General features: G+C 37.8%; 1 protein-coding gene across 2 annotated transcripts in view; it reads left to right on the plus strand.

The window, feature by feature from the left end:
* The first annotated feature begins 3,370 nt into the window (after positions 1–3,370).
* The window catches only part of snrnp200 (small nuclear ribonucleoprotein 200 (U5)), a 39,233-nt gene continuing 25,808 nt past the window's right edge, over positions 3,371–16,795 (plus strand). The window contains exons 1-16 of one of the 2 annotated variants that reach the window (XM_066643497.1): positions 3,371–3,388; positions 3,875–3,925; positions 4,112–4,275; positions 4,366–4,537; positions 4,798–4,990; positions 5,608–5,663; positions 6,166–6,261; positions 7,238–7,390; positions 7,545–7,644; positions 7,798–7,934; positions 8,051–8,131; positions 8,251–8,424; positions 11,716–11,853; positions 11,951–12,106; positions 12,204–12,374; positions 12,472–12,665. In XM_066643497.1, coding sequence (XP_066499594.1) covers positions 3,881–3,925; positions 4,112–4,275; positions 4,366–4,537; positions 4,798–4,990; positions 5,608–5,663; positions 6,166–6,261; positions 7,238–7,390; positions 7,545–7,644; positions 7,798–7,934; positions 8,051–8,131; positions 8,251–8,424; positions 11,716–11,853; positions 11,951–12,106; positions 12,204–12,374; positions 12,472–12,665 — 2,030 coding nt within the window. In that variant the 5' untranslated portion in view covers positions 3,371–3,388; positions 3,875–3,880. Of the gene's footprint in view, positions 3,389–3,600; positions 3,787–3,874; positions 3,926–4,111; positions 4,276–4,365; positions 4,538–4,797; positions 4,991–5,607; positions 5,664–6,165; positions 6,262–7,237; positions 7,391–7,544; positions 7,645–7,797; positions 7,935–8,050; positions 8,132–8,250; positions 8,425–11,715; positions 11,854–11,950; positions 12,107–12,203; positions 12,375–12,471; positions 12,666–16,795 lie in introns of those variants that run through there. The other variant, XM_066643496.1, reaches the window with a different exon arrangement.

Raw genomic sequence — 16,795 nt, forward strand, 5'->3', positions numbered from 1 at the left:
GGTGTCGGATCTACTCGGAGAGGCAGCTGCTCGCCTCAATGAAATGGAGTAATGTATGTTTCTGGAATCAGATTTGTTAGTAGATACTAATCTGAGGTAAATGTACAGTGATGTCTGTGTTTACTCAGGATAAAACAGAATAAATGATCATTTATTTATTTTTATTTGTAAAATATGAGTGCGCTCCTTGCGCTCCTGTTCAGAAACCTGTGTACTAATGTAATGAACCTATTCCACAACGGCTGTTATGATTTAAATGCTCAAATTTAATTTTGATGATCAGAGTTAATCTGTTTTTAACAAATTTCATATGTGCATTTTATTACATGAGGTCAGAGAAAAGAGAAACATGACAATAATGAGTGTGGGTGTAAATATTTTTTATTTCAGCCAAAATACAATTTTTTTACATCTCTTTACTGTAAAAAAATACATTATTTCACACTTAAAGGCACAAACCATTAGGGGCGGTACAAGTGTCCAAGGACTGGGAGAAGCTGAGACTCTTTAGGGAGCTCCCAGCACGCCTTGCTTCTCCATATTTTCTGTGATTTTCAGAGTTTCTTTGTTTTTTTCTGTCTTTGAGACTCTTTGATTTTGGGTTGCTTTGGGGTGATTATTTTGTGTATTTATGTGTGCATTTGTGTTTCTGTGCATGTTATGTGTGTTGGTCAGGAAAGTTCAACCATCACCCAAATCCCACACATCTCTTTTGACCTTTCAGGAATACCTCATTTTTAGGACTGAATATAGAATGCGATCTGGCTATATCTAAATATGGATATATCTCCATTCCCTCATTTGTCACACAATTTACATGTTAATTTTATGGCAAAACAATGTTTCTTTGTTATTTTTATGTAAATGCTATGGTTTTACACTAATACTTTTACAGTGAATATGTGTTTTTTTAATTACTGTAGTTTTTAAATGTAAAATTTATTATTGCCAAAAATGTATGATTGCCATGACAGTATATTTTACGGTGAAATTCTTGCAACCACAGCTGCCAGTTTTTTTGCTGTAAATTTTACGGATTTTTATTTTTTTACATTGAGATTCAATTTCATGGATCCAATCGGTGTGTGGGGCGCGCTCCCCTAGTGGAGCGTGAGGTATTGCAGGTGGGGCCCAAGGAATATGAAGAAATTAGCATTTTTTATATTAATGCCTATTGCTTATAAACCATACTCAGTAAAAAGCACCCACTCACAATGGATTCATTAATAGCCCTTAAACATACTAAAAGAACATTAGCTAGGAGACCAGAAAAATGCAGCTTGCCTGGAACCAAAATGTTTTTATTCCCAAACATTTATTTTGAAAATGCGCCACAGAAATTAACGTGTTTTGGCTGCGAGTCAGACAAAATGTGGGTCTTCTTTCAACCTTCGTTAAGGGACTTGTTCAAATATAGAGCTGCTCTAATCATCAGTTTCACAGTCCTCCGATTCACCATTAGTCTGGTTTATAAAGTTAGTTTCTACCAGCTCTGGGCTTGAGGTCATTAACGAGAGCACAACAGATAACATACATACATACATTTTCTTTTCCGCTTCTCCATTTCAGGGTCGCGGTACAACAGATAACAGTGACAGCTAATTACAGTTAAGAAAGCGGCTTGTATATAGCTAGTGATAACTAAGTGAAACAGGAGGACCTGAGATAGTGATGTGTCGGTCGCGAACGAACCGGTTCAAAGAGCCGGCTCTTGTAAGTGAACGATGAGAGCCGGTTCCCGTCTAAGACCGAGCCATTTTTCAACCAATCAAAGAACAACAAGCAAAGCTGAGACACTTGGTTTTCCTGAATGCCAATCTGCCTTCCAAAAAATAGTTTATGTAAAAATGCATGTAGCGTTACTAAAAATAAAAAAGAAATACAGTAGTAAGAGTAATAAACGACTGGCTGGAGGAGTAACACAGGCACTGGCTGTATAACGGGAGGTGGGGGTGGGTGGAATAACGGAGAGTAGGCGAGTGAATGTGGGGAGACGACGCGTAGATACGGCTTAACTTAGCACGAATTTCTGCCATTTGCACTAATGCTAAATTGCTAAAACTACAATTTTCTTATCTTAAAAGCTCGAGGGTCAAGAAAACGAGAGAAAACGGGTCAATGACTCAAGTCTGGGTGCGCTGGGAGACTCGCCTATGGGGGTCAGTGGCCATTTCCAGCCGCCGGCTTGGCAGAGGCTCGGGTTCGTTTCTAGAGTCATGGTTCGTTGGTGGAGGCAAAAAATATTCAAATGCCTGGTTCGTATCTTGGAAAGTTCGTTAGTATAGGTGTTCGTAAGTAGAGGTTCCACTGTATTTGTTTATTTTATTAATCAGTAATGGATGATTATTTAATTTAATAAGTTATTTTGTAATACCTACCTTTTGGGTTCCATTGACTATATTTCAGAGTTTACAAGTGATTTCTATTAAGTTATTTCCAGTTATATAAAATCCAGTTATTTATACAATTGAATGTGTGAGTGCAATCAGTGAATTATTACAAGACAGCTATAAAAACAATTGGCCATTGCAACACTATTTATTATTTTTAATATTGAACAATAATATTTTGTCCATATAGTCATGTAAGATGTAGGTAAGATTGTTCTGTACCAGTGGAAATAAGAGCCATTTAGGAGCCGAAAGAGCCAGCTCTTTATGAAGAGCCGAGCCAAAAGAGCCGAAATTCCCATCACTAACCTGAGAGTTAGTTAATGTTAATATTAGCTGTGTTCAGGTTGTGAAAAAGTGTGCCTTTGCTCATTTTTGCAGATTGAAAAGTGAGAAACTGAAGCATAGTATATTAGGCCAATTTTCTGTATTTTTGAACCTTGATGTTAATGTTGTATCTGGTGTTATAACATTAAGCTACTGATTTGAGAGAGAAGTTGATGCGATAAATAAATTAGAAAAATGTAAACTTGCATGTGTATGTTATTTATTTTAATTGTGTGTGTGTGTGTGTGTGTGGGGGGGGTTATGGTACATGTGGGGCACGGGGAAATTCCCCTTCTTCTGAGATGATAGAACGTTTGAGAACCACTGCTCTAGATTTAATTTTTCTGGGTTTAGGAGTATTTCGCTGGGTTTGGGTTCGGTTTGTTTTTCTTGTTTCCATTTTGCCCTTTTGCAATAAAGTCCGAATTACGCCTGTCTTTATCATTTGCTTACGTTCAGTAAGAAGCTTAAACTAGGCTTTCTTTACATGGATTTTGCAAAATACTGGGAGCGTTTTCTCTTCGCCCGGTCCATTTTTTTTCCCTGTTGCTATGGCGTTTTTTCTCTAAAACGGCGGAAACTACCCACAATGCAATGCGCTGTTACGTATGCTGCCCATTCTCCACAGACCTGGAAGTTGGAGCTCATAAAACGCCGCTTTAACGAATGCTGTAAGTGTGGTTTTCTAACGGCGTGAGAATCGGACGTAAAATGCGCCGTTTTTAGACGTTTAATAACGTAGAGCCTATGTCATCCTTAAACGATTTTGTGAATGTGTGCCTGAAGCTCTGCGCATGTGCAATGAAAATAGGGCAAAGAGTCTCCGGTCCACATGGAGGCGATGAACCGCTCTAAGAATCGTAAGTGTCTGGGACCGGAAATTCATCAACGTTTGTGTGAGCGTTGTGCTTGCGTTCAGTGTGTTTGAAACGCACGCGAGCTTTTCCAAAAAGCGCGCAGAATAGGTTTAATTTTAGTTAATAATAGTTGAGCACAAATTCAACAGGATCATCAAAACGTCGTGACGTTTTTAGTACAGTAAACGCTTTGCTAGATCGTCGTACCATAGGTATGCCAGACATGTACGTTAGATAGCTAAATGGTTAATCTCAGGGCTGCATAAATTTGTTTTTTCATTTTATGTATTTTTTTTAAAGAAAAGTATGGCGGACGTTACAGCGCGAAGCTTACAGTATGAATACAAAGCGGTAAGTGTAATTAATGGTGTTCCCTCCTTTTTGAAAGTTGCTAGTTAATGAAGTCGATAGGCTCTGATAAAGTAAGCTGAACGGTAGAATGAAATGTAAGGAACATTTAGCTGGGTTTGTGTGTTATCATAACGTTTCATTTGTATGTTACTTTTATATTTGTGTAATTCTTTGTTGGTACTGTAGAATTCGAACTTGGTTTTGCAAGCTGACCGCTCTCTCATTGACCGTACTCGGCGAGATGAACCCACAGGCGAGGTTCTGTCACTTGTTGGAAAGCTGGAGGGGACTAAAATGGGAGACAAGAGTCAAAGAACAAGGCCACAGATGCTGGAAGAGAGGAGGGCAAAGTAAGTCTTTTCCTGTTTAGCATGTTAATAATTGGATTTCTGCGTTTATTATTATATTAGAAAAACTGTCTGCTTTTTGATATTGTGCAGGAGACGAAAGAGGGACGAGGACAGACATGATATCAACAAAATGAAAGGATTTACTCTGTTGTCTGAAGGCATTGATGAGATGGTGGGCATTGTATACAAGCCCAAGACAAAAGAGACAAGAGAAACATATGAAATCCTCCTCAGCTTCATTCAGGCTGCCCTTGGAGACCAGGCAAGTTCCAGGTTTCTTGATTTATCTTTTCCAGGTTTTGAGACTCCCAAGTAACTTATTCCTGTTCTAGTGATCATTGATGTTCAGTGGTTTGCATACAGTCTGTGTAATTGTGCTGATTTTGAAAGCGGTTTTATTTATTTATTTTACTTTTTTGGATAATTGAAATGTAATCTTATGTAGAAGAGTAGAAAAAAATGACATGGTTACAGATTTGTGATATCTCTTAATCATTCGTCCTTCTTCCACTGTATCCTAAGCCAAGAGACATTCTGTGTGGTGCTGCCGATGAGGTTTTGGCTGTCCTCAAGAATGATAAAATGAGGGATAAGGAAAGGAGGCGGGAGGTTGAGCAGTTGCTTGGACCAACTGATGAAACACGCTACCACGTCTTGGTTAACCTGGGCAAGAAGATCACAGACTACGGCGGAGACAAGGACCTCCAAAATATGGGTAAAATTGTAGATATGAAAAACATTTTTGTAATGAAATTAAGTAAATAATTCTAGTATTCATTAAAACACATTCAAAATCAATACTTGGAAACAGTTTTCTTTACATTTTGGTATGTAATTTGTATTGCAAGTTTGGTTTTCTGATTATTTATTTATATAGTATTTTACCTAATACTGATTGTTTAGTTTTTTAATAAATATATTTTCTAATATGGGAAAATGTTTAAATAATGTATAATTTTGACTTGTTACAAATAACTTTTAGAGGAATAAAAAGTAATTCAGTCATTAAAGTGCAGCACATCTCAAGCATATCTCTTTGGCATTCAAAATATAAAAAATGTGTAAAATATAACACTAAAGAGGTTTTAAAATTTGTACTTCATAAACATAATTTTATGTAATTTCAATTGTCAAGGTAAACAAACAGTTTTATTATGCACTGCAAAATTGCAAATATTCATGTGTAAGACTATACTTATTGAAATCTGGTTTATTTAAAATACTTAGAACAGCATAAATCTTCAGTGAGATTAATAATTTATACTGAAAAATCCATAAAAATCAGGCCAGTACTAATGTAATGTTTTTTTTTTTGTTTTTTTTCCAAAACAGATGACAACATAGATGAAACATATGGAGTAAATGTGCAGTTCGAGTCAGATGAAGAGGTAGATCTGACTATATAAGCTTAACTAAAAGGAGAGAAGAAGAAGGGGACACAGATGCGGGAGCATCCTGAAACATTCATCCACTCCAATATTTTAATTAATCTGCATAATTTTTTACTGAGTTTTACTTTTTGAATTGAATAACTGAAATAAATTAACTTTTGGATGATATTTAAATTTAGAGATGCGCACACACACTTATGTAGTTGTGTGTTTGAGATTATATCATTTTATATTTTATTACTATTGCAATTCTACTTGATGTCGATGGTACCAGTGTAGCACATATTCTAAAAGTGATATATCATCTGTGAAGATCAAAAGAATAATAAAATTAAATGAGAAACTTTATCATTTTCACCATTTAAAATCGATACAATATTAGCTAAATTTGTTCTTAAAATGTCAAAAAAATAATTCTGAAATATTTTAAACCAATTGAATGTAGAATTTGCTAATAAAATATTTGCTGTGTCAACATTCATATAACACATTTGTTTAGGAAGGGGATGAGGACCAGTATGGCGAGGTGCGAGAAGAAGGCTCTGACGACAGTGAGGGAGAGGAAGCAGATGTGGGTTGCACACTATCTGCAAATGTAAGTAATCAAGTACCTTTTTTATATTACACGATTTTAAAAAAGGAATTATGGTGCATTGTATTATTCTGATTCAATCAGCTGAAGTTGGAGGTCGTACATTGTATTTGGCAAGAAAGAGATATTTGCCAGATTAAGTGATTGAAGTGCAATTCAAGACCAACTGTAGCTTTTGTGAAAAGCATGCCTCTCTTATTAGCAAGGATGCTGTAGTATATTAAATTTTAAATTGGGAGTACAGTCAGTGAGAGCTGAAATTCAGTGCTGGATTACAGGTGTACATCACAATTCAGTGCTGGATTACCAGTGTACATCACCAGGCCGTAGATGCACACCTCAGGATTTGTCCACTTGCATCTGTACATTTTTTAAATCTGGTTGAAGAAACACTAGAAAACACTTAGGTATTCAGGATGCTGCCATTTAATGTCAGAGTTATGTATCGGATGAAATGCACCTGTGCAACTCCAAGGCTTTAGATTGTATTTTTTTGTGAGATGTGTGTTTTTGTTACTCTGTCTGAGCCTACATGGAGAAAGCATTGATAATTGTGGTGTAAATATGGTGACATAAAGCAGGTTTTTTAATTATTTATTTTTGTTAGAATTACGAAATACAGCACATGCTGCTGTTTTCTCTCCCATATTTGGCGAAAACCCACTGACCGGGGCTTTAATAGTGACTTATTTTGGTTAAAGTGTAAATCAGGGAAAATAAACATTGTGCAAGTCTGAGTTGTTTTATCTCATGTATCCCTTCCAAATTATTTGTTAAACTTGCCTACATGTTTGGAGGGTTAGCATTAGATTCACCATATTGTGTCTGTGTAGAAGAACTATTTTGTTATCTTCAATTGCATGCTCATCAGTAATAGGTTTTGCATCTATTACTTTTTCCATTCATGCCAACATGCCTGTTCAAGTATGGTTAGGGACCTTAGATATAGCACATATTAGTAAAACTGTTCTTTTCTTAGTTGGGAACTGCTGGCGATGTGATGACAACCAAAAAGAAAGACCTTCACCCAAGAGACATTGATGCATTTTGGCTTCAAAGACAGCTCAGCCGTTTCTATGATGATGCTATTGTGTCTCAAAAAAAAGCAGATGAAGTTCTGGAGATTCTTAAGGTAAAGAAACTGTTCTAATATTCCTTTCAGAACTGAAATTTGTGTAATTCGAAGGAGTTTCTAAGAGTTTTGTTGAAACCTTTGTATCTTACAGTATTAAATTTGTAGTTTTCTTTGTGTATGAGTTGACTGACTCATCTGTTCCTGTTTGCAGACTGCTAGTGATGACAGAGAATGTGAGAATCAGTTGGTACTCCTACTGGGTTTTAATACTTTTGACTTCATCAAAATCTTACGCCAACACAGACGCATGAGTGAGTGTACAGCAGAAGTTGTTTGCTTTTTTTTTTTTAAATATACTAAAATAATGATTGTATTCATTTGTAGATTGGTGAGGCTAATATTTTCCCATAATAGTACAACTGGTCCTGTAACTCATGGGTCTTTTCTCACTTTATCTGCTGCAGTTCTTTACTGTACAATGTTAGCCAGTGCTCAGAGTGAAGGAGAAAAAGAGAGAATAATCAGCAAAATGGAAGCTGATCAGGACTTGTCCAAAGTTCTTTACCAGCTGCAAGAGACTGAGAAAGAAGACATTATTCGAGTAAGCACTTTATTATATATTAATGATTGTTAATTTTTTTTCTTCTTGGTATAAACCTTTTGTTGCCAGGAAATGTACTGCTTCATAATAGTATATTTTTAATGTCTGCGTTGTAGGAGGAGAGGTCTCGTAGGGAAAGGCTGAGGAAGTCTCGGGTTGACAACGATCTGGAGTCTATGGACATTGATCATGCAGAGGTAAAATGAAGTATTTCAAAACACATTGACTAGGGCACTATGTTTATTGCTTATTTATATAACAATATTTCCCAAATGTAGACTCAGCAGAACTATTGTCATTCTTTTCCAACCTCTAGGCAATGACAGCAAGACAACTGCTAGATCTTGAGGACCTTGCCTTCACGCAGGGTAGTCATTTTATGGCCAATAAGCGTTGCCAGTTACCTGATGGATCATTCCGCAAACAAAGAAAAGGCTATGAGGAGGTGCATGTACCTGCACTTAAACCAAAACCCTTTGCAGAGGATGAGGTATGTTTTGAGATTTTTTTTCTCACCATTTTATCTTTTACTAAGGCTTTATCTCCATCTCCCCATTTATAGTTAGCATCTCAGTATTTGTTTGTAAATGTCTTTTGCTCTACTGTAGATAGTGCCATTAGTGTCTTTCATTTCTTTCTAATCTGATCACTGCCTAGTGTTCAAAGTTTAGAAAGATTTTCTTGCAATAGAGTTGTAATCATGATCATTCTTTCTCTTGGGTGTCAACATTCTCATGCAAAAGAGCAGCTTTCTTGTAGCCCAATAAAGTAAACATTGTTTACTTGTTTCTAAAGTGATGGAACACTCCATAACTTTATTACACTCCATAACTCTCAGAGCCGGCTGAGAGATGTTCCAGGAGTGCCAATATTACACCATAATGACACTGACCGAAGTTCTGGATCTGAGTACCTTTTAACAAGGGCCAAGTTGTGATGGCTGGATCAGAGCATTTCCATAAATGTCAGGGGCATTTTTGCAGTACTTAGTAGAGATGGAAGGATCGATCGGCTATGTATCGGTATCGGCCGATTTTTAATCAAAATATGAGATCGCGATCGGCCGATATTTCTCAAATTTAGCCAATCCCGAGCTAGCGTTTCATCCAGGAGGAGCCTCCTTAAAACCTCCCCGGTAAAGTCCCTGCAATTCCTATCTGAACTGTTAGAAAACATGTCATCAGTCTGGCAGTTTTTTCACCTTATGTGACACAGACTCATCCAGGGTGTTTTGTAAAATTTGTAAAACCAACGTGTCTCGTGGGGGAACCAAAACATAGTCATTTAACACTACTAATCTGATACGGCACTTAAGAGTACACCACGCGGCTGCATACAGTGAGTATCAGAAAACAGCAGAGCTAGCACAAAACAAATAACGCAGAAAACCGTGCAGACCACATTTGACCGGTACGAAAAGTACAGCAGCAACAGCCAAAAGGCTAAAGGAATCACAGCCAAATTGATGGAATTTATAGCGCTAGATAATCAGCCCTTTTCGGTTGTAGAAGACGAGGGATTCTGCCGCTTAATATCCCACCTAAGGGTTTTGCGCAAACAAAACGGGAGCCGTGTTCCGGTGAAGAAATGCCAGGACCAAGTCAGATGAACACAGCCAAGCCAACAGAAAAATCACGAATAGATTCCTTGTCTGCCATGTACAGTGAAATACTGGAGGTCCAGGAGAGCAACAGTCCGATCGCATCCCAAGTGCGCTGATATTTTTCGGAGCCCACCATCTCCCGGAGCGCGCAAGCACTAGCGTATTGGAAAAGCAATACGGCTCCGCTCTTGCCGAAATCGCTCGAGCCTATCTCACTGCAACTTGCACAAGCGTGGATAGTGAAAGATTGTTTAGCGTCACTTCAAATATACTGACTGAAAAGAGGAACAGACTGTCATCCCAGAAAGCTGAAATTTTACTCTTTGTGAAAAGAAATATGCCTTTAAAACTCAACATTAAGAACCAGTAGTTCGGCAGATGGGCCTTTTTCCCATTAAAACAGGCCCGGTTGTTTAATTTCAAACTTTCCATATTTTATACCTGCTGTTTTATTAAATCTATAATTCATCCAAGACCTAACTGCACAATTTCAGTGACGCTATGCAGACATTTTTTTAAAATTTATTGTATAACAATAATTCAATATCTACATTTAATGGTTGCAATTTTTCGTTTTTATAATAACCCAGGCTCTGAGTTTAATACCTGCAATTTTGACTGTATTTATGTAATATACTGTTTTTTCGTGTTAAAATAATTAATGGTCTAAATTTAATGATTGCAGTATCTTATTTTTTGGTGTACTCTTTTAAAACAATTCAAGTTCTTTTTAAAACAATTGTAAAAAGAAATATAAATCAAAACTAACGGTTGCAGTTTTTCATTTAAAATAACCCAGAGTCTAATGACTGCAGTTTTGACTGCATTTAATTACATTTTGTTTTTTAATTAATGAATGGTCTAAAAGTAATCATTGTTTGAACTTATTTTCGTATTTATTGCTAATTTTCTGTATTATGCTGTTTCACATGAGTTCGTTAAAAATGGTAATAAATAATTTTAGACCAAGTTTCGTGTCTTGCGTGCTAAAAATTGCATGTTGCCCTGCCGTGGCATATAGCCCCGCCCTCGATCTGTATCGGCTATCGGCCGATAGTGCTGAAATATGATCAGGGATCGGAATCAGCCTCAGAAACTTTGATCGTTCCATCTCTAGTACTTAGTACCTACCAGAAATGTGTAGTTGAACATAAGGTTGTGTGCCCCCAAGGCTTGTGTGGATAGGGAACGAAGATCAGCCTCTCTGGTCTAGAGATGCTCTATTACAAAATTGCTGCAAATGTTGGCTGATTTTGCATTAACTTTTTAAATTGTGTTTAATGAGTAAGGGGGCTTTCACATTCTTCAAGTCACTTGTCACGAGGCTGAGGGAAGCTTTCACAAGACAAGTGTTCTGCGCGTTGCTGCTTTACGCGACATAATTTACTTTTAAAGTGGTGTTATAGAGCTCTGGGTACTGGGAAACTGTGAGAATTAGTTTCTCTTCCACATCTACAGTATCTGTCAACCTGTGGAGCTGCTTGTGTTACATTATACACTTCAGTCTCATTGGCTTCGCTTCAGAAAGGTCAGCATAAAGTAGGTCAGAGTTCAGTTTGGTTTGAAATTTGAGTACGACGACAAAACGGTGTGGTGCACACTGCTCATGGTAGCGTGGCGGCGAAGTGAAAATCACCAGCGCAACACGGTTTTGCAGCATATCATGTGAAAGTGCGCTAAGATATGTAGTAGCCTGTAAGTTTGAACGTGCACACAGTGAGTTCTTAGTTCTCTTTCAGTGTGTATTGCTCTTCATGTATCTGTGTGCTTTTTGTTCTCATGTGAGCACACCTATTTTGTGTGTTGGTCTGTGTGTGCCTTTTACATTTACAGGCCACCATAGATAGATGGCTCTAGGTGATGTGTAAACATGGAAGCTCGATACATGCATCTTGGACACAGGAAATGGATTCACCTGAATGCAAATAATTATTAGATTCTAGTAAATAGATCAAGAGGAGATTATTTTATATTAAAATCCATGTTTAGGCATATGTGCTTATTCCTTGTGGATGTTAAATTTCATGACCTGGGATGTTCACACTTTTGCATATAACTATAAAATTTTATGCTTTATATTTACCTCAAAGTTGCCCCCCCCCCTTATTGTGTGCAATGACTATTGTATTCAATGGTGTTTTGATTTGCAGTGCTTCACATTTACATTACATCTTTCAGACCTTGGTGGCAATTGAGAAAATGCCAAAGTATGCCCAGGCAGCCTTTGAGGGGTTTAAAACTTTGAACCGCATCCAGAGCAAATTATTCAAGACTACAATGGAAACAGATGAGAATCTGTTGGTTTGTGCACCTACTGTAAGTGTTTTGAAGAAAGTTTAAGTCATGTGTTCTTCAAAACCAATGTTTTCTCTCCTTTCTTGACTCTTAATACCTTTCTGTCTGTTATGCTTAGGGTGCTGGTAAAACTAATGTTGCTCTGATGGCCATGCTCAGAGAGATTGGCAAGCATATAAATATGGATGGCACCATCAATGTAGACGACTTCAAAATTATCTATATTGCTCCTATGCGTTCATTGGTGCAGGAAATGGTGGGCAGTTTTGGAAAGGTATGACTTGCCTTGTGTCACAAATTTTCTTTTACTCTTAATAGTTTTTAACAAGTTTTATTGTTTTTCATATCATTAACATACTTTTTTTAAATAGCGTTTGGCCAGTTATGGCATCACAGTCTCTGAGTTGACTGGAGACCACCAGTTGTGTAAAGAGGAGATCAATGCCACTCAGATAATTGTGTGCACACCTGAGAAATGGGACATCATCACCCGCAAGGGAGGGGAGCGCACATATACCCAGCTAGTGCGCCTTATCATTATTGTAAGTAGACTATAAAGAAGATATTAAAAAGCTAAAAATTCATTAAGGATTTCACCTCTTACTTTTTCTATGCCAATTTTTTTTAATGCCTTTTCAGGATGAGATCCACTTGCTACACGATGATCGTGGCCCTGTATTAGAATCTCTGATCGCTAGAACTATCCGAAATGTGGAGCTGACGCAGGAAGATGTACGCCTAATTGGTCTCAGTGCTACTCTGCCGAACTATGAGGATGTTGCCACATGCTTGCGTGTGGACCCTGCCAAAGGTCTTTTCTACTTTGACAACAGGTTTGGCAAATTCTACAGCCTTTATTTATAATTTATTTATAATTATATGTAGGAGAATCAGACAAACATATCCATGGGTTGCAGTCACGTTTCTTTTTTCTTTACTTCCCCTTTCCATGGGCACCATATCTAGAACGCAACACTAATGTAAGCGGATGAGAAAATTGGATACATTTCTCATATACAGCTCTTCTGCCTGTGCTGAGTTATTTATACTCAGATCATCAAGCTTAGTAGCCTTATTTCAGTCATGTTTTGTTTTTATGTGTAATAGACTAGAGAATCAAGCCACATTTTTGTCTCATTATTTTCACCCTGTTCAGTGTAAATAAACTGATCCCATTGTGCCTTTGCCCCGAAAACGTAACAGATGTTTGGAAGATAACATTTTGACTCTCCTAAATTATTTCTTGCGTTTGGCTTAAAGTTTCATTATATTCTCCTTGTCTGGAAGTTTGAGTGTCTGTGTGTGTACGTATATGTATATATAGACCCATTCCAAATATGGAAAAGTTGACTTCTATAATTCCATTCAAAAAGTTAAACTTTCGTAGATTATAGATTCAGGGCCCACAATTTAAATGATTTCAAGTATTTATTTGTTTATTTTCACATAATTTGGGTGTCCAACTGTGGAGGAATCAGCCCAAACTACTACTTATTGCAGAAAAAGAATCAAATCAAATTTATTTATATAGCGCTTTTCACAACTGATGTTGTCACAAAGCAGCTTCACAGAATTCCAGTAAGACAAAGATTTGACATGAAATGTAAAAACAAATGTAAAACCCTCAAGTGAGCAAGCCAGGGGCGACAGTGGCAAGGAAAAACTCCCCCAGCTGAAGAAGAAACCTTGGGAGGAACCAAGGCTCACAAGGAGTGACCCATCCTCCTCTGGTCAATCTACTGGTGATGATAGTTAGTAGTCCATGAGAACTTCAGTTTAGGGACAGCTTCAAGGCACTTCGTGGTTGCTGGAGCGTGGGCAGCTGGTCTGAAGCGTGGAGGAGGGTCTCGACTGTCATCCATCAGTGTCCAGACAGACAGGTGGACAGTTGTTTACTCGGAAAGATGTAAAGGGATGGAATTAGTTTTGAACTGTTTTGTGTTTGTAAAGTAGAAAATATGAAAATTTCCAGAGTGTGGCTAATGACTCCGGCAGATCTGACTATGACAGCTTTAACTAAAAGGAGAGAACCAGGAGGGGACACAGACACGGGAGCATCCTGAAACACTGGCATCCCTCCGCTGCACCGTCAACAAACCTGAGTGATCGCGAGAAGAGGCGGGATGACAGCACCAGCGTCTCAGTTTACTATAATCCCTGTGTCCATGGACCCCCCGGATCTGCCGCCTTTATCTATGGGGGAGCATTAGCTACCAAATGATAAACTAAACAAATGTGTTTTTAGCCTAGATTTGAAGATTGCAACTGTGTCTGAGTCCCGAACATTTTCTGGAAGATCATTCCAGAGTCTGGGGGCTTTATAAGAAAAGGCTCTTCCCCCAGCTGAGGCCTTCTGAATTCTGGGAACAATTAAAAATCCAGTATTCTGTGATCTGAGTGAACGTAGAGGCTCATAATAGGAAATTGTATCTTGAAGATATTCAGGAGCAAGCCCATGTAGAGCTTTATATGTTAATAACAAAATTTTGTAGTCAATGCGGAATTTAACAGGCAGCCAATGAAGTGATGATAAAACTGGGCTGATATGTTCAAATTTTCTAGTTTTAGTGAGGACCCTAGCTGCAGCATTTTGAACTAGTTGAAGTTTTCTTAAATTGCTGCTGGTGCATCCTGAGAGTAAGGCGTTACAGTAGTCAAGCCTTGAAGTAATAAAGGCATGTACTAATGTTTCTGCGTCCTGAAGGGATAAGGCATTTCTAATCTTAGCAATATTGCGAAGATGTAAAAAAGCTGTCCTAGTGATACTACCTATGTGTTGATCAAATGATAAATCCGGGTCAATTATGACACCAAGATTTTTTGCTGCTGAACCAGGTTTAACTGGAAAGTCAGCTAGATTTAAAATTAAATCTGATAATTTATTTCTTGCCACTTTTGGACCCAAAAGCAGGACCTCTGTTTTGTTGCTGTTTAGAAGGAGGAAGTTACGCAACATCCAGCCTTTCACGTCTTTTACACAGTCCTCTATTTTCTTTAATCTGTGTTTGTCATCAGGCTTGGCTGAAATATACAATTGCGTGTCATCTGCGTAACAGTGAATTTTAATGTCATGGTTTCTTATAACTGTGCCTAGCGGTAACATGTATAATGTAAATAATAATGGTCCTAAAATAGAGCCTTGTGGAATTCCAAATCTTACTTTAGAATAATTTGAATTTAGATTGTTTACTTTTACGAATTGATAACGTTCCGTTAAGTAAGATTTGAACCATAATAGGGCTGTCCCTGTGATTCCAACCATGTTTTCTAACCTTTCTATGAGAATATTGTGGTCTATTGTATCGAAGGCTGCGCTTAGGTCAAGAAGCACCAACAGGGATACATGGCCTTGATCAGAGGCAAGAAGAAGATCATTTGTTATCTTGACTAGAGCTGTCTCTGTACTATGATGTTGCCTGAATCCAGATTGGAATTTTTCATATATATTATTCTTATGTAGATATGAACTAAGTTGTTGGGCCACAGCTCTTTCTAAGATCTTGGACAGAAATGGCAAATTAGAAATAGGCCTGTAATTAGACAGTGTACTAGCATCAAGATTTGATTTCTTGATCATAGGTTTAATAACTGCTAGTTTAAAAGCTCTGGGTACATGGCCCAGACTAAGGGATGAGTTTACTATAGTTAAAAGAGGATCGATAAAAGCTGGTAGTACTTCTTTGAGCAACTTTGTGGGAATTGCATCAAGTGTGCAAGTTGTACAGTTTGCGGAGGTGATAATCTTCTCTAGTTCGAATTGTGGGAGTGGGTAAAAGGTTTCAAGTCTTTCTTTTACAGTTATATTATGTTTTATATCATTCACATCGGGTGGCAGCCAGGATGGATTTGATCCTGTGGCTTGAGTTTGTTGTCTAATATTCTCAATTTTATTATTAAAAAAGTCCATAAAATCTTTACTGGTGAGAGTTGCTGGAATTAGTTGTTCAGAACCTGCTTCATTTTTTTGTAATTCTAGAAAACACACTAAACAGTGCTCTCAGATTATTTTTATTATTGGAGATCAGCGAGGCCAGATATGCTGAGCGAGCTTTAGTGAGGGCATTTCTATACTCTATAAGGCTGTCCTTCCAGGCAGAATGGAACACTTCAAGCTTGGTTGATCGCCATTTCCGCTCTAGTTTTCGTAATGTTTGTTTTAAAGTACGGGTCTTATCATTATACCATGGTGCGAGCTTTTTCTGTCTTATACTTTTATGTTTAAGTGGTGCTACCTTTTCTAAAGTAGATCGACAGGTATTTTCTAGGTAATCAGTTAGTACATCTAGGTCCATTGGGTCTGATGGAGTTGGAACTGGGGTCGATAGTTCTGGTAGGTTTTCTATAAATTGTAGGGCGGTAGATGGTTTTATTATACGCCTTGTAGAATAGTGAGGGTTCTTACATATATTATGGCTAAAACGTAGCTCATATGAAATTAAGTAATGATCGGAGATTGCTGAGGATTGCGGTAAGATATTAATTTTGTCAATGTTAAGACCTAGTGTCAGAACTAAGTCTAAAGTGTGGCTGCAGTAGTGTGTAGGCCCTGTTACATTTTGAGTAATACCAATAGAGTCTAAGATTGAGGTAAATGCCTTTTTTAGTGGGTCACAAAAAGAAATTTGGATCAAATCAATCAAAATATGGTACTTTCAAAACAATATGTCAATCTTCAATACCTGGTTGGGAATCCCTTTGCTTTAATCACTGCCTCGATACGACGTGGCATTGTCTGGGAGTTATGGAAGACCAGATTTCCTTGATGCATGTTGTCAGCTCTTCTTTGTTGTTGGGTCTGGTGGCCTTCATTTTCCTCTTGAGAATACTCCATAGATTCTCAGTGGAGTTTAGGTCTGGCGAGTTGGCTGGGCCGTCAAGCACTGTGATGGCATGGGCATCAAACCAGGCTTTGGCGCTTCTGGCGGCATGGGCAGGAGCCAGGTCCTGCTGGAAGATGAAATCT

The sequence above is a fragment of the Hoplias malabaricus genome, chromosome 14 (assembly GCF_029633855.1).
Source record: "Hoplias malabaricus isolate fHopMal1 chromosome 14, fHopMal1.hap1, whole genome shotgun sequence".
NCBI classification, from domain to species: domain Eukaryota; kingdom Metazoa; phylum Chordata; class Actinopteri; order Characiformes; family Erythrinidae; genus Hoplias; species Hoplias malabaricus.